The sequence below is a fragment of the Tursiops truncatus genome, chromosome 14 (genome assembly GCF_011762595.2).
Source record: "Tursiops truncatus isolate mTurTru1 chromosome 14, mTurTru1.mat.Y, whole genome shotgun sequence".
NCBI classification, from domain to species: Eukaryota; Metazoa; Chordata; class Mammalia; order Artiodactyla; family Delphinidae; genus Tursiops; species Tursiops truncatus.
Genome location: NC_047047.1, coordinates 15,014,884 through 15,042,332, shown reverse-complemented (window position 1 = coordinate 15,042,332; position 27,449 = coordinate 15,014,884). Strand labels below are relative to the sequence as shown.

General features: G+C 41.7%; 1 protein-coding gene across 1 annotated transcript in view; it reads right to left on the bottom strand.

Annotated features, from left to right (window-relative positions):
* The window catches only part of SUCLG1 (succinate-CoA ligase GDP/ADP-forming subunit alpha), a 42,551-nt gene extending 17,421 nt beyond the window's left edge, over positions 1-25,130 (bottom strand). Inside the window, exons 1-3 of the mRNA XM_019942162.3 lie at positions 24,973-25,130; positions 14,897-15,000; positions 9,844-9,960 (exon numbers count right to left, since the gene is read on the bottom strand). Of these exons, the coding sequence (XP_019797721.2) occupies positions 9,844-9,960; positions 14,897-15,000; positions 24,973-25,069 (318 nt within the window). The 5' untranslated portion in view covers positions 25,070-25,130. The remainder of the gene's footprint in view (positions 1-9,843; positions 9,961-14,896; positions 15,001-24,972) is intronic.
* Between the last annotated feature and the right edge of the window lie 2,319 nt (positions 25,131-27,449).

Here is a 27,449-nt window from a genome sequence, read left to right as displayed (position 1 = left end):
ATCTACGCGTGGAACAACTCCTACAGAACACCTACTGAACGCTGGCAGAAGACCTCAGACCTCCCAAAAGGCAAGGAACCCCCCACGTACCTGGTTAGGGCAAAAGAAAAAACTAAACAGAGACAAAAGGATAGGGACGGGTCCTGCACCAGCGGGAGAGAGCTGTGAAGGAGGAAAAGTGTCCACACACCAGGAAGCCCCTTCGCGGGTGGAGACTTCGGGAGGCGGAGTGGGGGAGCTTGGGAGCCGCGGAGGAGAGCACAGCAACAGGGGTGCGGAGGGCAAAGCGGACAGATTCCAGCGCAGAGGATCGGGCCGACCGGCACTCACCAGCCGAGAGGCTTGTCTGCTCGCCCGCCGGGGCGGGCGGGACTGGGAGCTGAGGCTCCGGCTTTTGTCGGAGCGCCGGGAGAGGACTGAGGTTAGCGGCGTGAACACAGCCTGCAGGGCGTTGGTGCGCCGCGGCTGGCCGGGAGAGAGTCCGGGGAGGGGTCTGGACCTGCCGAAGAGGCAAGAGACTTTTACGTCCCTCTTTGTTTCCTGGTGCACGAGGAGAGGGGATTAAGAACGCTGCTTGAGAGAGCTCCAGGGACAGGCGAGAGCCGCGGCTAAGAGTGCGGAGCCCAGAGACGGACATGGGACGCTAAGGCCGCTGCTGCCGCCGCCAGGAGGCCTGTGTGCGAACACAGGTCACTAGCCACACGCCCTTCCGGGGAGCCTGTGCAGCCCGCCACTGCCAGGGTCCCGGGATCCAGGGACGGCTCCCCGGGAGAGCGCACGGCGCGCCTCAGGCTGCAGCGTCACGCCGGCCTCTGCCGCTGCAGGCCCGCCCCGCACTCCGTGACCCTCCCTACCCCCCGGCCTGGGTGAGCCAGAGCCTCCAAATCAGCGGCTCCTTTAACCTCGTCCTGTCTGAGCAAAGAACAGACGCCCTCCGGCGACCTACACGCACAGGCAGGGCCAAATCCAAAGCTGAGCCCCTGGGAACTGTCAGAACAAAGAAGAGAAAGGGAAATCTCTCCCAGCAGCCTCAGAAGCAGCGGATTAAAGCTCCACAATCAACTTGATATACCCTGCATCTGTGGAATACCTGAATAGACAACGAATCATCCCAAATTAAGGAGCCCTGTGGATGAAAGGCTCTTGGTGCTGCAGCCAGGACTCAGTGCTGTGCCTCTGAGGTGGGAGAGCCAACTTCAGGACACTGGTCCACAAGAGGCCTCCCAGCTGCACATAATATCAAACAGCAAAAATCTCCGAGAGATCTCCATATCAACGCCAGCACCCAGCTTCACTCAACGACCAGCAAGCTACAGTGCTGGACATCCTATGCCAAACAACTAGCAAGACAGGAACACAACCCCACCCATTAGCAGAGAGGCTGCCCAAAATCATAGTAAGTCTACAGACACCCCAAAACACACCACCAGACGTGGACCTGCCCACCAGAAAGACAAGATAGAGCCTCATACACCAGAACACAGGCACTAGTACCCTCCACCAGGAAGCCTACACAACCCACTGAACCAACCTTAGCCACTGGGGACAGGCACAAAAAACAACAGGAACTACGAACCTTCAGCCTGCAAAAAAGGAGACCCCAAACACAGTAAGATAAGCAAAATGAAAAGACAGAAAAACACACAGCAGATGAAGGAGCAAGATAAAAACCCACCAGACCTAACAAATGAAGAGGAAATAGGCAGTCTACCTGAAAAAGAATTCAGAATAATGATAGTAAGGTTGATCCGAAATCTTGGAGATAGAATGGACAATAGAATGGACAAATTGCAAGAATCAGTTAACAAGGACCTAGAAGAACTAAAGATGAAGCAAGCAACGATGAACAACACAATAAATGAAATTAAAAGTACTCTAGATGGGATCAATAGCAGAATAACTGAGGCAGAAGAACGGATAAGTGACCTGGAAGATAAAATAGTGGAAATAACTACTGCAGAGCAGAATAAAGAAAAAAGAATGAAAAGAACTGAGGACAGTCTCAGAGACCTCTGGGACAACATTAAACGCACCAACATTCGAATTATAGGGGTTCCAGAAGAAGAAGAGAAAAAGAAAGGGACTGAGAAAATATTTGAAGAGATTATAGTTGAAAACTTCCCTAATATGGGAAAAGAAATCGTTAATCAAGTCCAGGAAGCACAGAGAGTCCCATACAGGATAAATCCAAGGAGAAATACGCCAAGACACATATTAATCAAATTGTCAAAAATTAAATACAAAGAAAACATATTAAAAGCAGCAAGGGAAAAACAACAAATAACACACAAGGGAATCCCCATAAGGTTAACAGCTGATCTTTCAGCAGAAACTCTGCAAGCCAGAAGGGAGTGGCAGGACATATTGAAAGTGTTGAAGGAGAAAAACCTGCAACCAAGATTACTCTACCCAGCAAGGATCTCATTCAGATTTGATGGAGAAATTAAAACCTTTACAGACAAGCAAAAGCTGAGAGAGTTCAGCACCACCAAACCAGCTCTACAACAACTGCTAAAGGAACTTCTCTAGGCAAGAAACACAAAAGAAGGAAAGGACTTACAATAACGAACCCAAAACAATTAAGAAAATGGGAATGGGAACACACATATCGATAATTACCTTAAATGTAAATGGACTAAATGCTCCCACCAAAAGACACAGATTGGCTGAATGGATACAAAAACAAGACCCATATATTTGCTGTCTACAAGAGACCCACTTCAGACCTAGAGACACATACAGACTGAAAGTAAGGGGATGGAAAAAGGTATTTCATGCAAATGGACATCAAAAGAAAGCTGGAGTAGCAATTCTCATATCAGACAAAATAGACTTTAAAACAAAGACTATTAGAAGAGACAAAGAAGGACACTACATAATGATCAAGGGATCGATCCAACAGGAAGATATAACAATTGTAAATATTTATGCACCCAACATAGGAGCACCTCAATACATAAGGCAAATACTGACAACCATAAAAGGGGAAATCGACAGTAACACATTCATAGTAGGGGACTTTAACACCCCACTTTCACCAATGGACAGATCATCCAAAATGAAAATAAATAAGGAAACACAAGCTTTAAATGATACATTAAACAAGATGGAGTTAATTGATATTTATAGGACATTCCATCCAAAAACAACAGAATACACATTTTTCTCAAGTGCTCATGGAACATTCTCCAGGATAGATCATATCTTGGGTCACAAATCAAGCCTTGGTAAATTTAAGAAAATTGAAATTGTATCAAGTATCTTTTCTGACCACAACGCCGTGAGACTAGATATCAATTACAGGAAAAGATCTGTAAAAAATACAAACACATGGAGGCTAAACAATACACTACTTAATAATGAAGAGATCACTGAAGAAATCAAAGAGGAAATCAAAAAATACCTAGAAACAAATGACAATGGAGACACAACGACCCAAAACCTGTGGGATGCAGCAAAAGCAGTTCTAAGGGGGAAGTTTATAGCAATACAAGCCCACCTTAAGAAGCAGGAAACATCTCGAATAAACAACCTAACCTTGCACCTCAAGCAATTAGAGAAAGAAGAACAAAAAAACCCCAAAGCTAGCAGAAGGAAAGAAATCATAAAAATCAGATCAGAAATAAATGAAAAAGAAATGAAGGAAACAATAGCAAAGATCAATAAAACTAAAAGCTGGTTCTTTGAGAAGATAAACAAAATAGATAAACCACTAGCCAGACTCATTAAGAAAAAAAAGGGAGAAGACTCAAATCAATAGAATTAGAAATGAAAAAGGAGAGGTAACAACTGACACTGCAGAAATAAAAGAGATCATGAGAGATTACTACAAGCAACTCTATGCCAATAAAATGGACAATCTGGAAGAAATGGACAAATTCTTAGAAATGCACAACCTGCCAAGACTGAATCAGGAAGAAATAGAAAATATGAACAGACCAATACAAGCACTGAAATTGAAACTGTGATTAAAAATCTTCCAACAAAGAAAAGCCCAGGACCAGATGGCTTCACAGGCGAATTCTATCAAACATTTAGAGAAGAGCTAACACCTATCCTTCTCAAACTCTTCCAAAATATAGCAGAGGGAGGAACACTCCCAAACTCCTTCTACGAGGCCACCATCACCTTGATACCAAAACCAGACAAGGATGTCACAAAGAAAGAAAACTACAGGCCAATATCACTGATGAACATAGATGCAAAAATCCTCAACAAAATACTAGCAAACAGAATCCAACAGCACATTAAAAGGATCATACACCATGATCAAGTGGGGTTTATTCCAGGAATGCAAGGATTCTTCAATATACGCAAATCTATCAATGTGATAAACCATATTAACAAACTGAAGGAGAAAAACCATATGATCATCTCAATAGATGCAGAGAAAGCTTTTGACAAAATTCAACACCCATTTATGATAAAAACCCTGCAGAAAGTAGGCATAGAGGGAACTTTCCTCAACATAATAACGGCCATATATGACAAGCCCACAGCAAACATCATCCTCAATGGTGAAAAACTGAAAGCATTTCCACTAAGATCAGGAACAAGACAAGGTTGCCCACTCTCACCACTCTTATTCAACATAGTTTTGGAAGTTTTAGCCACAGCAATCAGAGAAAAAAGGAAATAAAAGGAATCCAAATCGGAAAAGAAGAAGTAAAGCTGTCACTGTTTGCAGATGACATGATCCTATACATAGAGAACCCTAAAGATGCTACCAGAAAACTACTAGAGCTAATCAATGAATTTGGTAAAGTGGCAGGATACAAAATTAATGCACAGAAATCTCTGGCATTCCTATATACTAATGATGAAAAATCTGAAAGTGAAATCAAGAAAACACTCCCATTTACCATTACAACAAAAAGAATAAAATATCTAGGAATAAACCTACCTAAGGAGACAAAAACCTGTATGCAGAAAATTATAAGACACTGATGAAAGAAATTAAAGACGATACAAATAGATGGAGAGATATACCATGTTCTTGGATTGGAAGAATCAACATTGTGAAAATGACTCTACTACCGAAAGCAATCTATAGATTCAATGCAATCCCTATCAAACTACCACTGGCATTTTTCACAGAGCTAGAACAAAAAATTTTGCAATTTGTATGGAAACACAAAAGACCCCGAATAGCCAAAGCAATCTTGAGAACGAAAGAAGGAACTGGAGGAATCAGGCTCCCAGACTTCAGACTATACTACAAAGCTACAGTTATCAAAACGGTATGGTACTGGCACAAAAACAGAAAGATAGATCAATGGAACAGGATAGAAAGCCCAGCGATAAACTCACGCACATATGGTCACCTTATCTTTGACAAAGGAGGCAGAAATGTACCGTGGAGAAAGGACAGCCTATTCAATAAGTGGTGCTGGGAAAACTGGACAGCTACATGTAAAAGTATGAAGTTAGATCACTCCCTAACACCATACACAAAAATAAGCTCAAAATGGATTAAAGACCTAAATGTAAGGCCAGAAACTATCAAACTCTTAGAGGAAAACATAGGCAGAACACTCTATGACATAAATCACAGCAAGATTCTTTCTGACCCACCTCCTAGAGTAATGGAAATAAAAACAAGAGTAAACAAATGGGACCTAATGAAACTTAAAAGCTTTTGCGCAGCAAAGGAAACCATAAAGAAGACCAAAAGACAACCCTCAGAATGGGAGAAAATATTTGCAAATGAAGCAACTGACAAAGGATTGATCTCCAAAATTTATAAGCAGCTCATGCAGCTTAATAACAAAAAAACAAACCACCCAATCCAAAAATGGGCAGAACACCTAAATAGACATTTCTCCAAAGAAGATATACAGAGTGCCAACAAACACATGAAAGAATGCTCAACATCACTAATCATGAGAGAAATGCAAATCAAAACTACAATGAGATATCATCTCACACCAGTCAGAATGGCTATCATCAAAAAATCTAGAAACAATAAATGCTGGAGAGGGTGTGGAGAAAAGGGAACCCTCTTACACTGTTGGTGGGAATGTAAATTGATACAGCCACTGCGGAGAACAGTATGGAGGTTCCTTAAAAAGCTACAAATAGAACTACCATATGACCCAGCAATCCCACTACTGGGCATATACCCTGAGAAAACCATAATTCAAAAAGAGTCATGTACCAAAATGTTCATTGCAGCTCTATTTACAATAGCCCAGAGATGGAAACAACCTAAGTGTCCATCATCGGATGAATGGATAAAGAAGATGTGGCACATATATACAATGGAATATTACTCAGCCATAAAAAGAGACGAAATTGAGCTATTTGTAATGAGGTGGATAGACCTAGAGTCTGTCATACAGAGTGAAGTAAGTCAGAAAGAGAGAGACAAATACCGTATGCTAACACATATATATGGAATTTAAAAAAAAAAAATGTCATGAAAAACCTAGGGGTGAAACAGGAATAAAGACACAGACTTACTAGAGAATGGACTTGAGGCTATGGGGAGGGGGAAGTGTAAACGGTGACAAAGCGATAAAGAGGCATGGACATATATACACTACCAAACGTAAGGTAGATAGCTAGTGGGAAGCAGCCGCATAGCACAGGGAGATCAGCTCGGTGCTTTGTGACCGCCTGGAGGGGTGGGATAGGGAGGGTGGGAGGGAGGGAGACGCAAGCGGGAAGAGATATGGGAATATATGTATATATATAACTGATTCATTTTGTTGTGAAGCTGAAACTAACATACCATTGTAAAGCAATTATAGTCCAATAAAGATGTTAAAAAAAAAAAAAAAGAGGCAGCAAAATGAAGTGGTTTTTTTCCTAGCTGTCAATTTTTACTCTAAATGCATGCTGATTAGAAATAAACTAAAATACACACGCATAAATGGCCACGGAATAAGAATGGGTCAAATAAGGTTAGTCTACTCTACATCACCCCTCACGATGCAAAGCACTGAAAGACCAACAATTTGACCACGGTTCTCTCTCAGTGGTTTCTACATACTCTCTACATGTATCAATACACATGTAGCCTTCTACCCACCTCCACGTGTGGCCACGTCTCTTCTCCTGAAAGGAAGCTCCTTGAAGACAGAGACTGTCAGTGATCTCTGGCTCTCCAAGAGTGGCAGCATCTATTCCGTGAGAGGCCCTGAGAGAGACTCTATACAGGCCTCGGATAAGGCTTCACCACAACCCTGCATGCTTAGCATCCCCAGCTATGAATCAAGATGCTGAGGCCAAGAAATATTAAATAACTTGCACAAGGTCACATAGCTAGGAAGTGGTACAGGCAAGATTCAACAAGGCAAAAGTATATCTGATTCCAAAGCGTCAGTTCCTTTCAGCTACAGCAGGCTGCCTCCCTATAAATGTTAAAATGTAACTTAACCAAGATGTAAATCAAAACTTTTTAGAAGGCTGTGCCATGGGATTCATAATGGATGCAAAAACCAAGTTACGGAACACACAGGTACAACCAGAAGGGACAGAAGTAAAAGACAGTGTCTTTGAGAATCATCCCCAAATGACTCCCCACGTTCCCAGCAACTTAGGGGCTTTCTCTATGGCACCCCGAATAAAAAGAGGTATCTTGACAGCGAGAGAAGAACAAGTCAAAGGATGCTGACTTGCCAGGGGTTAAAAATAATTCAAAACAATGTTTTTAAAAACTATGTTCAAGATGATAACAGAGAAGTGGGAACCAAAGGAAAAGAGCTAGGTTGGAACCAAGTGTAGGTATTTTATGGAAAATATCAATATATCCCATGGGTGCCTACCCCTTAAGGCTACAAACACTTTCAGCAGCTGGACTGTGACAACAGGGTCTGTGCTGGCAAATAATACTGTATGAAAGGTGTCCGTCCTACTCACTCAGAAAGCTCTTTGAAAGAGCAGAATGGGTGAGAGACAGTATCTGTCAAAGAACTTACATTATATTCCAAATGTCATATCTATTTGTATCAAAATTAATAATAAATGAATTGCTTAGCAATGAAAACTGTTTTCAAAGGAAAGCAAAAACAGCTCATGACAAAAGAAATCTGCCTAGAGATTTTTTTCTAAAAATGCAAATCAAAAAAAAAAAAACTAAATGATTATTCTACAGAATATATGATTTTTTTTACTCTTTAAAATACAATACACTCAAAACACACATACACGTATACAGTACACCCTATTTTCAAGTTTAAAGTAAAGTGAAAATTCCAAATTTGAATATTTGTTTTTTTCTACATTTTAGGATTAAGAATACAAATTAACTTCAATTAGAAGTTAGGGGCTTCCCTGGTGGCGCAGTGGTTGAGAGTCCACCTGCCGATGCAGGGGACACGGGTTCGTGCCCCGGTCCGGGAAGATCCCACATGCCACGGAGCGGCTGGGCCCGTGAGCCATGGCCGCTGAGCCTGTGCGTCTGGAGCCTGTGCTCCGCAACGGGAGAGGCCACAACAGTGAGAGGCCCGCGTACCGCAAAAAAAAAAAAAGAAGTTAGTATTCCAAAAAGAGAGTACATCTATAAATGTGTACTGTAAAAAGTGCAATTCTTTAAAACATGCCTTAGAAGTATGTTTATAAAGAGGAGGGTACATTTTTTAACATCAATACATCAGTCCCAAGTACTAAGTTTATTTCCTTGATTTTTTAAATTAAACAGCCAAGAATTTGTACTATGGTTTCTTTTATAATACTACTAGTATTGTACATATTCATTTAGGTGTGGAAAGAGAATGAAAGAATACACATTGAGCTTAAATTAGCTCTCTATAAAAGCAAAACCTGAGAAATGGAAAACACTATATAAAACTTTACATACTTTTATATCATCTGAAATTTTACAATAAGCAATTAGCTTTGTAGCGAAGAATTCAAGTTTAGTTTAAAATCAATTTAAAAAGTATTAAGAAATCAGCAAATTGGGGAAGAGACTAGAACTCTGTGATTTGTCCATCAGACTCTACAGTCAGGTTTCTCCACACAGGAACACCATACACTACTTACTTACTCTGAGCCAGGCTAAGTCTGCCACTTATCGGTCATGACACTATGTGCAGGACCCTCAACCTGTCTGTTCCTGTCAGCAGCTGGACAACAGGGTCTGTGCTGGCAAATAATACTGCATGAAAGGCATCCATCCTACTCACTCAGAAAGTTCTTTGTAAGAGCATCCTTGTCTTTAAAATGGGGATGATAACAGCACCTACCTCGGGCTTGTGGTTCGGCCTGAATGAGGCCATGAATATGAAGCACCTGGCACAGTGCCTTGGCAAAGCACCCACTCGAAGTGTTAGGGTAGGGGGTGGATGCTGACATGTGCACTTCTAACACCCCAGAAGAAGAAATGGGAAGGAAGGAAAATAAGCCAAACAGAAGCCAAGCCACAGCACTTCTTCCCTAAAGAGCCGATATATACCTACAGACAAAAATGACCCGGGGGGCTTCCCTGGTGGCTCAGTGGTTGAGAGTCCGCCTGCCGGTGCAGGGGACACGGGTTCGTGCCCTGGTCTGGGAGGATCCCACATGCCGCGGAGCGGCTGGGCCCGTGAGCCATGGCCGCTGAGCCTGCGCATCCGGAGCCTGTGCTCCGCAGCGGGAGAGGCCACAGCAGTGAGAGGCCCGCGTACCGCAAAAAAAATAAATAAATAAAAATGACCCAGGCTGCGGAGAAAACATCCTGAGCCTACCTGACTAAAGTGAACACACTGGTTTTTACCGCAATTCAAATTCCTCTAGGTTACTAGAATTTTAAAAAGCAACTGACTCTCCCCAAAGGGGCACAATTAAGATCTTGAACCAAGGCGTACTAGCTCTTCCCCTGCTTTTCTTTTCTTGCCAAACTCAGGTGCCATTAGTTACCTCCTTCACAGTACTGAAGACCGGTAAGCCCAGATGCGTCTTGCCTCCTTTCCCTGGAGTGGTTCCTCCAACTAATTTGGTGCCGTATTCCAATGCCTGCTGGCTATGAAAGGTGCCCTGAGGAGAAAAAGCGAAAGACTAATGAGAAAAGGCAGGCTGGGGAGCCTAAAGGCAATCTTCAGCAACTTGGAAAAGAAAAACAAATAGGTTAAGTATTTCCCAGCAAACAGCTGTGACACATATCCAAGCATTCTCATCACCTTATTGAACACAGCTTTCACCCTTGAAGCAAAGCGGGCCTCTGCGGGGCCAAAATCACTGTTTTTTTTTAAGGGGGGTGGGGTCTCTTTTCCCTGTTTTCAAATTTGGCTGATGATCAAAAACCCCCTGGTGTTTAACCTGAAAAGAACACCTCTTTTTCACTGTTCCTCGACTCCTGGTGTCCTCACATCCCTCTTCTACTCAGTGTAAAATCCATGGCCAGTCACTACAGTCACACACCACCTTGGCTCTCTCTCACTTCAATTTACACATCTGGCAAAATCACAATCTTGGTTAAATCCAATTCTCCACCTACTCTGAGACTGCACATGTGCCACTGAACAGTAGCTGGAGGAAAAATAAAATAAAACCATGCTAACTGGTCTCACTTTAAATTAATGATCCCAAACCTTAAGTGAGCCTTTAACGCTGCCCAGCCAGCATCCTGGATGTCCCTATCCATTTACTCTCCCACCTCCACCTCGGCACTACTGACACTCTGGACACACTGATTCCCTGTTATGAGAGGCTGTCCTGTGATTTGTACAATGTTTACCTCTACTCAGTAGATGCCAGTACAATGCCCTCCTCCCTACCCCACTCAGCTGTGATGACCAAAAACACCTCCAGGGACTGAAAGATTCTTTTTCACTAAGCTTCTGGCACTCCGCCTCCCTGTTTTTCCTCTTCTCTTTCTTCCCCTTCCTAGACTTCTCTTTTTCATTTAAATGTGTGCCCTTGGTGAGTTCACCCCTTATCATGGCAATAAGTATCACCCATATGGTGACCTCTCCCAAACACACAGACACACACACCTCCCAGATACCTAGCCGAGACCTTTGCCTTGAACTCCATGCTCACACTGCCAACTGCCTACCTGACATCTCCACTTGGAGAACCAGTAGGCATCCCAAACTTAATGTGCCCAAAACCGAGTTCCTGATCACTCCCCACCATGGTTTACCCCATCTCAATTAATGAGAACTCCACTCCTAACAGATGTTCAGACCAAAACTACTGAAGTCATTCTTGATTTCTCTCTTCCTCTTATATCTCAAATCAGGATACATTAGTCAATCTTATTGCCCTGCCCTCAGAACGTAACTGACAACATCTCACCCCTTCTACTGCTACCGTCTTGGTCTAAGTCACCATCAACTCTTGACAGTACTGCCCTTGCTCCCTTTCAACCTATTCTCAACACGGCAGCCAGACTGATCCTGTTACATGTCACTTCTCTGATCAAACTCTGCAATAGTTTTCCGTCTCATTCACAGCAAAAGCCAAAGCAAAAGCATCACACTGGCCACCAAGTCAGTATTCAAGCTGCCTCCTCACATCAGAACCCCTCAACTGCCCGACCTCGCTTCACCCACTGTTCTCCCATCACTCATTCTACTCCAGTCCTGCCTGGCCTCACTGTCCCCTCTGGCTGGAACACCCTTCCCCTAGACATCCACTTGACTCACCCCCAAAGCTCCTTTAGAACTTGACTCAGAGGTCAGGCTTCCCCTGAGCACCCACCCCAACTGCCACCACAACCCCACACACATACAGACACCTCCTTTCTCTGGTTTAGTTTTTCCACGGCACTTATACTTTCTAACGTACCACATAATCTACTCATTGATTTTGTTTCTCTCCCCCGCCACTCCATGAAGGCAATGATTTCTATCTACTTTGTTCACTGAGAGATGGCACCTACAGCAACACATTCCATACAGTAGGCACTCAATAAGTAGTTGTTGAAAACTGAGTGGATCTATGCGGTCATTCTACAGGGACCAGAAAATGATGACTCACTACTCAAGTTCTATTTCTTAATTCAACGTCTTCCTTTTTCAAAACAGGAAACTTAGTCCCGAGCATGTTAACTGACTTATCTTAAGTCAGTGATGGAGTTTTGGAAAGGACCTCAGACCAGTGCTCTCTCTTTAGAGAAATGCCATTCAAAGTGTCATCTGTATATGCTAACAGTCTACAGTGAGATAAACACAAAACAAAAAAAGAATGACAAAAATAATAAAGAAAAATCTAATAAAGAAAACAAAAATAAGTGAGAATGTTTGCAGACTTTTATAGCAATATAATATTGCTATGACTTTTACAGTATTTTGTAAAAAATATTCATCTGCATTAGATTAGTGATAAAACAAAGACACACCCAAACTGGTCTTTCATTCCTGATAGTTAGAGAAGCACTACCCTAGACTACCACACTGTTACATAAATTCCAATGGACAAATTTTTAGTCCTAATGTAGTGCTAAACAGGGATAACATTTCCCGTTAACAAGCTTCTTTCCCGTAATTTTCCCATTATCACCATCCAGTGCAGAGTTAAGAATAGTAATAGCTTTTAGCAGCTCATAACAGCCAGTTCAAGAAATACCACCCACTGGAAATCTGCATTTTGGGGATTTGCTCTGAAATACAAATATTCCTCACTCATATGTGGAACAATGTGTACACTGAAAAAAAAAAGAACTAATGAGACAAAACGCAGATTCTCTACAGAGATAAACTCTAAATTTCAGACCTCATCGTTACGTCTATAAACAGAAACTTAAAACCAACAAATCTTAAGGCTCCCAATTACTCTAAAAAAAAAAGTGAATGAGAAACAGTGTATTTGCCGGTAACCCAGAGACACGGAAACCAACCCTGGATTTCAATATGTAGGCAAATCATCATCTAATTTATGAATCAAAGACAGTTCCAAATAGTGCTTATAGCATGGACAATGGTTCTTAAAAAAAAAGGTCAGAGGTTAAAATGTTGCAGGATTGTATAAAGCTTAGTAAACAGAAAAACAAAATCATACATAATAAACTTAGGTGGAGAATTTGGGTTAATCAAACATTTGATTATATGCTAATAAAATTTACATCTACCCAAAAAGGGACTAAATATGATTTTAATTGGCAGAGGAATGATAAAATGTACTTCATATCTTAGATGAGCATCAACTTTCTTTAGAATGTATATATGTGGAAATGATATTCATAAAACATACGGCTATCAGAATAAGTAAACCAATTTTACCTATGAACAAAATTTCTAAGTTTGGGGTGTTTCTTTTTTCATTGACAGTGGATTTTTTTTTTAAGACAGTAGAGGAATGGGAGAAAAAGAAGGAAGGTCCACTGCAATTCACATTTTTGTGCCCAATTATTTCAAAAAAAAGTCAGAAAGCAAAAGGACATTTCACATGAACAACCTTCTAATCTAATTCACTTTTAAAAAAAGAACTACAAAATTTTAAAGCAATTCCTAAGTACTTTAGAAACAAAAGTTATAGAATTCTGGATATTTAGGTATCATCCTCTAGATCAGGGGTTAGTAAAATATGGCCTGAAGGACTTGACTTGCCACTGGTTTCGTGAATTAAGTTTTACTGGCATACCCATTCACTGACATATTACCTATGGCTGCTTTTGCTGTTCCAATACTACCAAGTAGCTGTAACAGAGACTGCATGGCCTATTAAGCCTAAAATGCTTACAATCTTGTCTTTACAGAATACGCTTGCCAACTCTTGCTCTAGATCACCAAAACCCTGCAGAATGGACGTGATAATTCTTTTAATCATAGAAAAATCATTAACTTTTAAATTACACAAAAATCATTAATTGCTTTTATTTTGCCATATCTCCTTTAATAATAAAGGAAGGGATACTTTGGGTTAAGGCTGATGGCTATCTTGCAATTGATTTGGTAGTATTCCCTCGTTTAAAACAAAAAAATCTGTGCATCTACTATGGTGAAACCATAAATGTGTACAAATGTTTTAAAGGGCAACTTGGCAATAGCTGTTAAAATTTTAAATACACAGAACCTTTGACACCCATTTTTACTTGCAGGAATCAATTTAACAGACATATATATATGATATATATTATATACTGTATAATTTGTTTAGATATGTGTGTGTGTGTGTGTGTGTGTGTGTGTGTATATATATATATATATATATACACACACACACACACACAGAGAGAATGAAAGAGAGAGTGTTCTGTAGAACAAACTCTGTAGAATGCCCATTATATAAGTGTACATATGTTTGTATGAGCAAGAAAAATACCTGGAAGGATACATGTCAGCTTGTTATCAGAAGGAATTCCAGAGCAGTAGAATGGTAGGAAGGAAGGAAAGGAGATTCTTACGTTGCATTTTTTTGTGGAATCACGTCACAGTTATATTTAAACTTACATAAGTTCTATGATGTAGGCAGAGGATAGGGACAGAGAATGAATATAAATGAAATACTTCAGGCTATTTTGCCCGCTATTCCCCTGAAGACCATTTGCCCAGAGAGTACAAGACGGGAAAAATCAATGTACTACTTCCTCTTCCCATCACAGTTCCCATGAGCCTCTCTGGGTTTGAGCATTTCCCCACACTGATCTGTGCTTAGCTGAGAATTTTTTTTGTACAAGGCCTAAACGCAAGCCATCTGCCTTACCTAGAGCTTAATTAGAGAAACAGTGATCTGTTCCAATGCTGGAGAAAAACCTGTTGTGTTATACTTGCTGAAAGAAAATATGTGGGTTTCCAACATAATACTGTACTCCTAGGGGGGGATTTTCAAGGTAACATTAAATACAATTTTCATCTTAGAGGCTGACTATAGCAACCTAACCCCCTCCTGAGATACAACTCCACTGCTGTACTGTATACTCTTGTGCTACAAACTGTATTATAACTTTTGTGACTTTAAAACAATAGAAAATAATTCAATGTTTTTGTATCTCTAATATACATCTTTTAAAAAGCCTTGAAACACATACCTGCTTACCAGTGAAACCCTGGCAAATAACCTTCGTATCTTTATCCACATAGAGATGCTTCCTGGAAGTTGTATAGGAGCAATGCCGAATTCCATTCTGTTGCACTGAAAAGTAAAGAAAATATGACACATTATAATTTTTCCAAACTTTTGGACTATGAATTTAACCTGGTGACAAAAAAAAAAAAATCCTCTAATTCAGGAGCTATCTTGTGATAATGGCAACTTTAAATGTCACTTTTTAAATAAGATGTATTAAATACAAAAACTAATTAAAGAAACAAACAAGAAAAGACACTGTTCTATTCTCCAGAATCCCCTCTTTACTGAGAACCACAATTTTGTTGCTTTTTCTGAACTGAGAAAGAAGAGGTTACGTTTATAATTTTTATTCCTCAGCAAGAAACCAGGGGCTCACATAAACAGCTCAAATTAAATCCAGGAACTAAAAACTAGGTATCACTCTTACTAATAATGTTTACTAAACAGCCACATGCTTTCCCCATTTGACCCAACATTTTTAAGCCCAACATCAATAAGCAAAAGACGAGCTAAGAGGCAAACTTTGTCACAATTACTAAGAACTACTTTGCAACTCATTCTCCAGTAATAATATTAACATTAAATGTTAAGTCATAGAATAAAACTTATCTAAAGTATAATCCAAAATTACTTAATTTGGTCTCTTCTGATGTAAGTCTCAAGACCTCACATATAAAGGAAGTAGGGAAAATAAAATAAATAGGAAAAGTAGATGAGGGAGAAACGTGTAAAAAATATCTAAGTTACTGTCAGCAAACTACCTCAGTAGAAACTGAGAAATCTTAAGTAGCTCCTAAAGCCAGCTCCCCATATTTCAAAAATCAGTAGAAAGAGCACAGATGATTTACGTGGGCTGCCTTCTAAACCCCCATTAGAACCCTAACCTGCTGTCTCTGTGGTCCACTCCTGGCCCTTTCAAAATGCCAGCATCTATCACTAAGGTAGCCCATGAAAGCTAATAGGCCCAGAAAAGGACATCTCATCATAAACTTGTCCAGGGTCCACTCAATGCTGTTTCTCCTGAATCACTGCTCATACCCTCCTAAATCCTCAGATCTCAGATTCCGTAACTGATCTGCTTCTGGCCCTTTGAACATCCCTTGATTCATCTTCAACTCACGTACTGACCTCAGCTTCCAACAACTTTGAATTCTGTAGTCCCCTGTACCTCTAAGGAAGAGACAGGCCCGGAATCTGCCCTGACCAACCAGGAGAGGAGTATTCTGTGTGCACACAGATCAGATGCATTCTTGGCCTAGACTCTGCTGAACAAGGGACCCTGAGGCGGCACTGAGGGTCCAGTCCTGGCCCAGTGTACGCAGCTAAGCACCTTAACCTGGGCCAGTGAACACTACGACAGGAACTGTGGCCTGAGAGCCCACCCTAGCCAGGGCTTGCCCTTGGCTCCCAGTTCTCCCAGCTGGAGACACAGAACCACGATACCTATGGAAGAGCTTTACTCCCCTCTGCTATTCTTGGCAGGACTTGCCCAACAGTCTCTCCCACTCCTGGAATATTCAGTAAATAGCCCATCTATCAGGAGTTTCCAGACAGGAAAGGTACAAGATATGATTACAAGAGCAAATAAGATCAGGACATCTGGAGCCCATACTTGATAAAAGGAAATACTTGCTTTTTGAAGGTAAAGTTTAGTCCTCCACAAGTACTCTTACACTCTACCTTAACAAAGGAGACATCAGACAGTTCAAGTCTCCTTCCATGGGGCAGAAGTGGCCCTGTCACCCTGAGAAAGCACAGGTCTGTCTACATTCATAAAGCATGGTCTCAATACCCAAACAACTCCTATCACTACCTTCTCCTATTCCTTCCCCTACTCCAGACCTCCTGGATCAACTCTATGGAGCTCAAGACTTCACAGCACCAGAATTCTGGTGCTCACAAAAACTACATCCACCAAGTACGATGAAGAGCAGCTCACCTACCAGACAGCCTTGTGGCCCAAGTTGACAAAGGGCCACACCCTTGTGGCCCTTTGTCAACTGGTGCAATGACCCTGCCGTTCTACAGCATCTAGTGAAATGGATCTTGGGAGATTTATCATGCATATGTGTGTGCGTGTGCTCTTCCCATCTACGGTATGAGCCCATACCTAGGCTTCAGGTAAGCTAGAACTAAGAGACTATCATCACCTTTGAGCCAACCCCAAAATACATGTTCAAAGATAAGGAAATGAAATTCCTGACCACATTCTGTCCCAACAAGAAACCTGTACAACGCCGGACAAGGTAACACTGGTACTGAAATGAGAGGATGCTAGAATCAAGCACTTACGAAACCCAGAGAAAAACCTGAGGCACCCAGCAAGCCACGGTGCTCCATAATCACCATAAATGTCTTTTTAATTCCAGACACCGGAAGACGAACCTGCCCGATCTCTGGCCCTTTACACCATGCACACTCTCCCAGTTGCCATGGCTGTGAGGAGGACCCCAGACACCTGCCACTGCATGCCACCATGACACAGGTAACAACTGGTGGCCCTATTTAAGGTAATACTGTTATCAAATCAATGATAAGCCTGGTGACGTCACTGGTGACGTCAGAGAATCAAGGAAATTCTTTCCCTTTTGCCATTTGTTTCCATTCAGACAGAAATAATGCAAAATATGTTTATACTCCAAGTAAAACTCACCAAATTTTAAGTCACTTATGTCATTTTCCTTATTCTTCCCCACCACAGACAATCCAAGCCCAGAATCACAGGTTGGAGGCTCCCCAGCGAAAGCAGCCTCTCCTCATCTCCACCTCTGCACCGCTTCACCTTCCCTCCCACAATCCCACCACTCTCTAATCTAGCAAACTACCAGCTGCTATAAATATTAAATCTGTCAGACTGGTCACTTTCTTTCCCTGTTTGATTTCTTCTCCATCCAAATTATCAATCAAATGCCTTAATTTAAAAAAACAAAAAAAACAAAAAGCCTATTCTACCTCTGCTGAAGAATGTAAAGAGGTTTAAGTACAAATCTTCAATTGTCCGTCCACTGCTTAAAGAAGCCCAATCATATTTTGGTTTTAAACACAAACCTGATCTCTATGACAAAACCACCACGTAACTACAGTAAGCTATTTCCTAAAAAAAACCTTGAACACAGGACATACGTTAGTGGCCAAACCATCTTATAAATATTTCTCACCTTTCAATCAGAGTCAATGTACTCAATCTCCTGAGAATTTCTCTTGCGTTAATTCATGTAAGTTCACATTTGAATAAAACATTGCACAGTGAGGAATCTTTAAATCTTCACATCACATTCATGACTTGTGAATATAATGGGGGGTTTGTAGAGGATCTGAGATTAAGAAGAATGGAAACTGTGACCACTTTCATGCGGCATCTAATCATAAGCACCACACCTGCCCACTGGAGAGCGCACACATTCTGTTACATTCTTTACTGCGTTATTTCTAAGTAAAATTATTTCAGGCTAAGTTTTCTTTCAAGATTATTTTAAGTCTCATTTAAATACTTTCAGAACTTCTAACTATAAATTCCATGAGTGTAAGGACCATGTCTTGTACACCTTGGTGCCTCCCATGGCATACGGTACAGTGCCTTACGGAGTACGTGCACAGGAAATGTTTGACTGAATTTCAGGAAAAGAGATAGGATCTATGAGAAGAAACACATATAAATATCAGAAGTTCCATCTCTTTCTGTGTGAACTGGAAAAATGTCCATCTTGAACTCCCATTACCAGGAAAGGGGAAAAAAACCTACGTCTATTTTTGTACATGCAGAGATTCTTGGTTTCCCAAAAATTCATACAAAGAGTCCAGCCCTAAATGCTACTAGCAATCCTCAAAGCTGTATCAATGTAGTACAAATTCCATGCTAAGCTTTTTTTTTTTAACAAATGAAATCCAGGAAGCAGTAATGTAATACGAATGGACTATTTCACTACAGAAGAAAAGAACCTAAAGCAAAACACAGCATAGTCAGAGGTAAAGGCAGTGACAGACCAGGAGAGTGGTTTCATAACACCTAACAGGCAAGGAGGACAACCTTAGCAACCTGAGCAACACCAGGGGCCAACAGGATGGAGGGGACCAAAGCCGAACAGAAAAATGGACAAAGGCCATAAACAAGAAACATAATTGGTGACAGATAAATGGTAGATCGACATATGATGTGATCTCTGACTTCACTAATATTAAGAAAATGAGTATTGTTAATTAAATATTAGGGCAGCAGAGAGGCCTGAAGTCGGCCACCAGGCAGAATTTCCCAGTGCTGAAGGCCTTGGGTCATCTCCAGAGAATGTGGGTGGAGTCGCTTTCTCTTCAGGTTCTTAGGAATAAGCTAGCCTAACCTTGGGACTGCATCCCAAGCAGCTGAAAGCATAGCCCAGGAACCAGACAGGCCTGGGCTCGAGTTTACGGGGCAGGTCTTGTGATCTCCCTTGGCCTTAGTCTTCCCTTCTGTAAGTGGAATAACAGCTGCTCACGAGGCGGCTGTGATGTTGATATGAGATGACACCTGTCAATTGGGTAACAAAGGGTCTGGTACACTCCCTAAACTGGGTTCACATCCTACCTAAGCACAAAAGTCAATCATTTCTAAAAAGAGAGAATATATAATTCATATTTTAAAATCACATAAGTCCAATCAGAAGTGTTTTATGTCTCATGCATATCCTATACATGTTTATGTATAAATATACTAATCCATGTCTACATATAACATATAGTAGGTACACGTATATTAGTAAATTTTTACCATCTAAAGCATTTTTAAAGGTGCATCCTCACTGTAAAAATGGGGATAATAATATTATGTACCTCACAGGCAATATGAGAATTAGATGAGTTAATAATATATAGAGCATGCAGAATAATAATTAGCTATTTCACTATTAGCTATTTATTACTGACACAGAATGAAAAGACCAAACTGCTTTGAGATGTTCACTGTGCCAGGATGTCTGCCAGACACAAGGGGTTCAGGGGTAAACAAGATGGACTGAGGACCACGTGAAGCTTCCTGCCCTGTAAGACAACTAAACATTAAACAAAGAAACACAAAACCACAAAAGTGCCCACTGTAATAAAGGCTGTGAAGTAAAGGGACTGAGTAATCTGAGAGAGAAATTTGTATCGGTCAGCCACATGCAGAGTCCTCTCCCTGCAGAGAGCAACCACATCATTTACAAGATGGCTGCAGGGTGGATGCAAGCTGCGGCCAAAAAGCACCTGCCCAGATGGGACTCAAACCACAGATGGCATTGTGTGACCAGTACTGTGCTCCTAACCAGTAACCCCAGACTGCTGATGAAAATACTCCTCCAACTCCCCTCTCAAACTATGTCCTTGTTACTCATTTATTCCTGCATGTATTCCTGATTTTAACAAATGTATTATTAATCATATGTATTATGCATATATAATCTGCAGGCTATTGGGGTCCCTACCTACAGGACCTTAAAGTATAGCAGAGTAGCTCAGCAGCCGCTTACTTCCAAATGCCAAACAATCCACCGTTCAGATGCGAAATTATATATTCATTCAGTATTTACTTACAAATGAAGTGTAATTGGCTCTAAGTATCATATTTCATCAAATCTAAAACACCACTGATTTTAAGAAGCACTATTAAGCACCAGTATGAAAAAAATGCTGCCAATTTACTGTAAGATACCATCAATTATAAGATACATCCCAATTTTAGAAATGTTATAATGTACAAAAATGTGGGTCTATGGCAACAAAATGCCTGTCCTTTGGTGAAATGAGATTCTTCCCCTATACTTAGAGAAATTATTTTTAACATCCTCAATTAAGTTTTTATGGAAAAACAAGTTTGAGGTCAGAAAATCAAGTCACTTTCTCATGGCTACATTGATACATTTAGATCGAGGCCATTTTGTACTTCTGGAATAAAGATTTGGTTCTTGGATGCAATGACAAAAGACACTAGGTATCAGAAACATCACTATTGAGGGTCCCCTTTTCCAAGCTACACTTCTAAATGTCTTCCAGATTCCAAAAACAGTCTTACACAACTTGGCAAACACATGGAAAAGGCAGGTGACACCTTTGAGCAGAGTAGTAACCTTCTCAACGAACCAGTGAGGTTGCCAAAGAAAAAGAAAAATCAGAGCTTCAAAAAAAGAAGGCTCAGGGCTTCCCTGGTGGCGCAGTGGTTGAGAGTCCGCCTGCCGATGCAGGGGACACGGGTTCGTGCCCCGGTCCGGGAGGATCCCACATGCCGTGGAGCGGCTGGGCTCGTGAGCCATGGCCGCTGAGCCTGCACGTCTGGAGCCTGTGCTCCGCAACGGGAGAGGCCACAACAGTGGGAGGCCCGTGTACCGCAAAAAAAAAAAAGAGAGAAAGCTCAGAGTATCACCCAGCATGTATTTAGTAGAAAGGACACTGCAGTCAGAAGACCTGAGCTCTAGTACCCATTCTGATATTGCCTAGGAAACTTTTGGGGCTTATTTTTGCCAAACAAAGGTATGGGACCTTTTGCCACTTTTGCCAAACGAAGGTATGGGACCAATTGGCATGCAAGGTTCACTTTTTGGCATCAAAATACCATAATTCTGAAGCTCAAAAATACTGGCTCTTGAGCTTCCCTGGTGGCGCAGTGGTTGAGAGTCCGCCTGTCGATGCAGGGGACACGGGGTCGTGCCCTGGTTCGGGAAGATCCCACATGCCGCGGAGCGGCTAGGCCCGGGAGCCATGGCCGCTGAGCCTGCGCGTCCGGAGCCTGTGCTCCGCGACGGGAGAGGCCACAACAGTGAGAGGCCCGCGTACCACCAAAAAAAAAAAAAAAAAAAAATACTGGCTCTTGAATAGACATTTTTCCAAAGAATACATACAGATGGCCAACAGGTACATGAAGAGGTGCTCAACATCACTAATCATCAGGGAAACACAAATCAAAACCACACTGAGATTTCACTTCACATCTGTTAGAATGGCTATTACCAAAAAGACAAGAAATAATAAGTGTTGGTGAGGATATGGAGAAAGGAAACCCCTGTGCGCCTTTAGTAGGAATGTTATTGGTGCAGTCACTATGGAAAACAGTACTGAGGTTCCTCAAAATACTAAAAATAAAACTGTCATATGATCCAGCAATTCCACTTCCAAGTATTTATCTGAAGGAAATGAAAACCCTAACTTGAAAAGAAGCCACGTTCATTGCAGCACTATTTACCATAGCCAAGATATGGAAACAACCTAAGTGTCCATCGATAGAAGAATGGATAAAGAAAACGTGGTATATTTATTAATATGCACACACGGACACACAATATGGAATATTATTCAGCCATAAAAAGAGAAAATCTTGCCATTTGTGACAACACACATGGACCTTGGGGGCATTACCCAAAGTAAAATAAGTCAGGCAGAGAAAGACAAATACTGTATGATCTCACTTATATGTGGAATCTAAAAAAAAAAAAAGGAAAGAAAGAAAGAAAGAAAAACAGAAACCTGAGCTCACATGTAAAGAAAACAGATTGGTGGTGCCAAAGTTGAGGGGGAGGGGACAAGTGGCTAAAGGGGGTCAAAAGGTACAAACTTCCACTTATAAAATAAGTCATAAGGATGTAATGTACAGCATGGAGACTATAGTTAATAATACTATATTGCACATTTGAACGTAGCTGAAAGAGAGCAGATCTTAAAAGTTCTCATCACAAGAAGTAAAAATGTATAATTATGTATGGTGATAGATATCACAATAGAGAGACGTTACAATATATACAAATATCAAAATATTAGGTTGTACACCTAAAACTAATATAATGTTTTACATCAATTATACCTCAATAAAAATAAAAAATACTAGCTCTTGTTCCCTATTCTCAAAGATCCAACCTACAGGAACTACTGGCTTATGTTTAAAGCAACCTTGCACCACCTCGTACTTCTTGAAAAGTTTCACTATTTCAGTTTCAAAGGTGCTTATAAAATCCTTAAGCTTTCTCATGGAAGAAATCTTTCTTATTTTTCTTTTTTTTTCTCTCTCCCCACTTCAACTGTGTTCTTTCTCTTTTTTCCTAAGAACTGTTTTTTTTTTGGCTCAGTAATTTCTATTGATAAATATTCTAAGCTGCCCCCAACAGGTCTCTGGAAGGCATCTACAAGTGTTTGGGGTTTTTTCCTAACTCAAATCAACATTGCAACACTCAAGACCTTCAGCACTCCCTAGCAACTCTAGTTCTATTACTAACCTCAGAGCCTAAATAATTTGTGACCGCCTTTAAAAGAAGTTTGCAATGTGATACTGTCGTGGCTGCGGTTTTTCTAGTGTGAGTGGAAATGGGCTTAGAAATGTGGCATGGGAAAAAGATTTGGGAGATTAAAGGTTTTTAAACATTAACCCTAGAGTTTCTAACCTCTCTAATATAAGAGATACCTTGGTTTAGATCTCAGACCTCTCAAACCATTAGTGACAGAGTAATCACGTGACTAGGATAAGTCAAGGCCACTCCAGCAAGAGAAGCTAAACTAGATAACCTCTTAAGCCCTCAGGATCCTGAGAGTCTAAGAATAAAGAAGTTCCAGCTATGTGAGAACAGGACTGTTAAGTATCGCTAAGGGTGGATTCAAGATCCTGATCTTTTAGACACTCTTTCTTCTCTAGACTCTGCTCCTAAGACAGCAAAGGATTTTTCAGAAATTCAGACAAGCAAGACCCCAGAAGAAAAAGACATGGGTATAACAAATCCCTTTTCTCCTTCTGCCTACTAAATTATCCATTAAATTATATAATAAAAATCTCCAGAAAACATTCCCAAATAAACCCAACTTCTTCCTACTTGCTAAGGTTTGTCCTCAAGTGATCTGGTAACTAAGTGTAGCTACAGAGTGTACAGTCATCATTGTACACTTTTAAAATGTAATCTTCTCAAGAAACGAACTAAGTCTCATCCAATATTCAGTAGCAGCAGTAGAATTAGAAGCAAAGCAGAAGAAAGGGAGAGAGAAGAGAACTAACTTCGGTTGAGTGTCTATCGCATTCCAGGTGCTTTATATAAATTGTTTCACTTATTCTGCATGGTGAACCCAGATCATCCTGTACTTCATCATTTCTAGGATGCACATTTGTTTCATTTTTTTAAACATTTCTTAAATCTGGATGCAACTGATAACCAATGGTGTGTCATAATTTTAATTAGCAATCATTTCCCACTTTTAGTGGTAGACCAAACAGCAGTGCATCTTACAAGTGATGGTGTCTCAGATTCATTAAAATATGGTAATGTTTTCAAGGTACGTGAAACAGAAATTGAGAAATAGATTTAGAAACATCCCCCAGAGTTATTACATAGACTGTACTGGACTAGCCAGACTTCAAACCCTGATGTGGCTGGTTCCAAAGTCTTTTCCTACACCACCTACCTAACAAACACAGAGACTTTGAACACAGCAAGAATTTTCAGCAGTCAGCGTTACTAGCAACCTTGGGTGTTAAGTTTTCAGGAACTGAAGAATTCACACCGCCTGATGGAGATATTACAAATAAGTTGGTTAAGGTCCCAGCCAACCCTAAGCTTCTAGGAGTTTTCTGGGCTGTGCACCCTTCTGGAGAATCACCCTACAGTCTACGGAAAAGACAATTAAAAGTGTACGACAGTCCTGTTCAAGGCTCAGCCTCATCCTCCAATTTCCTACTGATATCCTCCCCCTACCTCTCAACCCACTCACCCTCCCAGCTTAGTTCATCCTGGACCACCTCACCTCTCACGCCCCAAAAGAGCCTCCGCCCCCATCCCGCCGCCACTCATCACCGTGGGATCAAAGGTGTGCCCCCGGATCTGCAGGACTCCAGACCCGAATCCTGGTTCAGCCACTCAAGGTCCCTGCCCGCCAGCTGCCTAAGCCAGGCCCCCGCCCCCCATATCCAGCAAAGCTCCCTCCATCCCAGAGGGTCCCCGACTTGGGACCCCCGCCGAGGTCCGGCCCCGGAGGGCCCAGCCGCGTCCTAGAGTAGGACGCCGGGCCCGGGGGGCCGGGAACTCGCGGAGGCTTGGAGGAGAGAGCCCCGGCCGGACTCACGGAGGAAAGCGCGGGACAGGAGGCGGCCGGCGGCGAGGCCGCTGCTGCCAGAAGTCATGGTCGCAGCAGCAGGGGCAGCAGCTAGGGCTGCGGTCATCCACCAATGACACTCCCAGGCCCCCTGGAAACCAGACAAGAGCCGGCGCGCGAGGAGGAAGTGGGTAGCCAGAGCGTTCGCCGGAACGAATGTCCCTCCGCAGAGACGTCTCCACCCAACACTGGTTCTTGCAGGTGGAGGAGAAAAAGGGCATCTTAACGAAGAAGTAGACAATAGCTCGTCTCTTCCCCGGAAACGTGGGTTTGATTCAACATTAATAACAACGGCAGCTCAAGGGAAACCCCACTGAGGCCGGCCGGCGCGGGGTATTGTGGGAAATGTAGTTCGATGGCCTCCACTTGTTAGTAGTTTAAACGGGGGCCTGCGGGAAGGGAATAGAAGGAGAAAAGGGAGAGTCAAACCCAGGGGATGCGGTGTCAAAAGGAGTGAGGAAACAGTGAGGCGAGGTGCAAAGAGCAATGCAGAACTTTCCAAGGCCCTTCCAAAGCCAAGGTGCCGACCTTTCTTCATTTCCCCGTCTACCATATAGAGAGGATCATACTCCTCACCCCCTACCCTTGCGAGGACCGGGAAGAATTACCAAAGGGAACAGTGACTCTGAACTCGCGCAGTGAAGATGAGGATGTGAAGAGAAAGACCAAAAGCTACTTTCCTGGCACCTAACTTCTTGGAATATGGATCTTTTGGTTAAACAAGCTGTCCTGCAGCCTTCGGCTAGCACTGAGTGAGTGCCTCTTCCCTGGAGATCCTGGAGGACTGAAGTTACAGGTCAAGCGTGACCGCTCCTTGTTTGAACAAAACGTTCACTCCTAAGAGCTTTAGAAGGAACCTCCGAGAGTTCTAGAGTCAAAGGGTTAACAAGAGACAAAGGAATCCAACTCCCTGCCTCCAACCACGCTTCTGAGAGTCCTCATCATTATCATCCATGAAGTTATGATTCTAACTCACTTTAGTCATGATAATTTACACGGAGATACGTGGTGTAGGAGTGGGATTACCCAGGGAGATTGCCCAGTATTTCCTCTATGACCCAGATATTGCCATCCCTGCTTGGACTTGACTGCACACAAAATCCCTCCCTCATCTGAGGGATCATGTCCTTGCTATCATTTAAATACTCTCAGTGGTTTCCAGATATGTCCAGTATGAAGAATTATTTTAAATAGCAACGTTCTTCTGAGCTTTCACATGATAATAGTCATATTTTTTATTTCATTTCATTAATTAAATGCATGATGACAAAAAATATATAATTTTGGCATGATTTTAATGAATTTTTACTTCCGCAAGGACCAGGAGTTTAGTTTGTTTTGTACACTGACGGTATCATCAGCACCTAGAACAATGCCTGGTACAAAGAGAGAACTCAGTATTTATTGAATTGAACTGAATTGACATGTAAAAGAAATACCATATACATTACGTGTAGAATCTACACACAATGTTTGATGGACCTAAGGATATTTCAATCCCTTGTAATAACTACACCTCCACCCCAATTCCATAGCTCATTGGTGGGAGGCTATTGCACTAGACACTAACTATACCATTTATCTTTATATGCAGATTGATTTTGGAGTCAGACAGGTCTGGATTCAAATTCCAGCTCTGCCACTGGCTATGTGACCTCTGGGTCTCAGGTTTTCTCACTGAGATGGGGATGAAACTCTCTAACTCATAATAGGATTATGACCAGTTAATGCATTAATATGTAAAGTTTTTAGTACCTTGTAAGCATTCAATAAATAGTAGCTATTAAAGATAAGAACTTTCTTCTTCACGTGACAGGATGATATTTTGAAGTTTTTACTGATGTCAGTAACCAGATGTGGAATAGGATATTTCCATTTGGCAACAAGCCATAATTACCTCCACATCCTATGAAAAGGAGCCTAGAAGCTACCTCTCTCCAAATTTCCTTAAGAGGTGCCCAGACTTCTCTTTGGATTCTCATTCTCACTCCTTGGCACCTCTAATAAGAAAAAGACTGGAATTCATTGAATAAGAGACTTCTTTTTTTTTTTTAACATCTTTATTGGAGTATAATTGCTTTACAATGGTGTCTTAGTTTCTGCTTTATAACGAAGTGAATCAGCTATACATATACATATATCCCCATATCTCCTCCCTCTTGCATCTCCCTCCCACCCTCCCTATCCCACCACTCTAGGTGGTCACAAAGCACCGAGCTGATCTCCCTGTGCTATGCGGCTGCTTCCCACTAGCTATCTATTTTATGTTTGGTACTGTATATATGTCCATGCCACGCTCTCACTTTCTCCCAGCTTACACTTCCCCCTCCCCATATCCTCAAGTCCATTCTCTAGTAGGTCTGCATCTGTATTCCCCTCTTGCCCCTAGGTTCTTCTGACATTTTTTTTTCTTTTTTTTTTCTTTTAGATTCCATATATATGTTAGC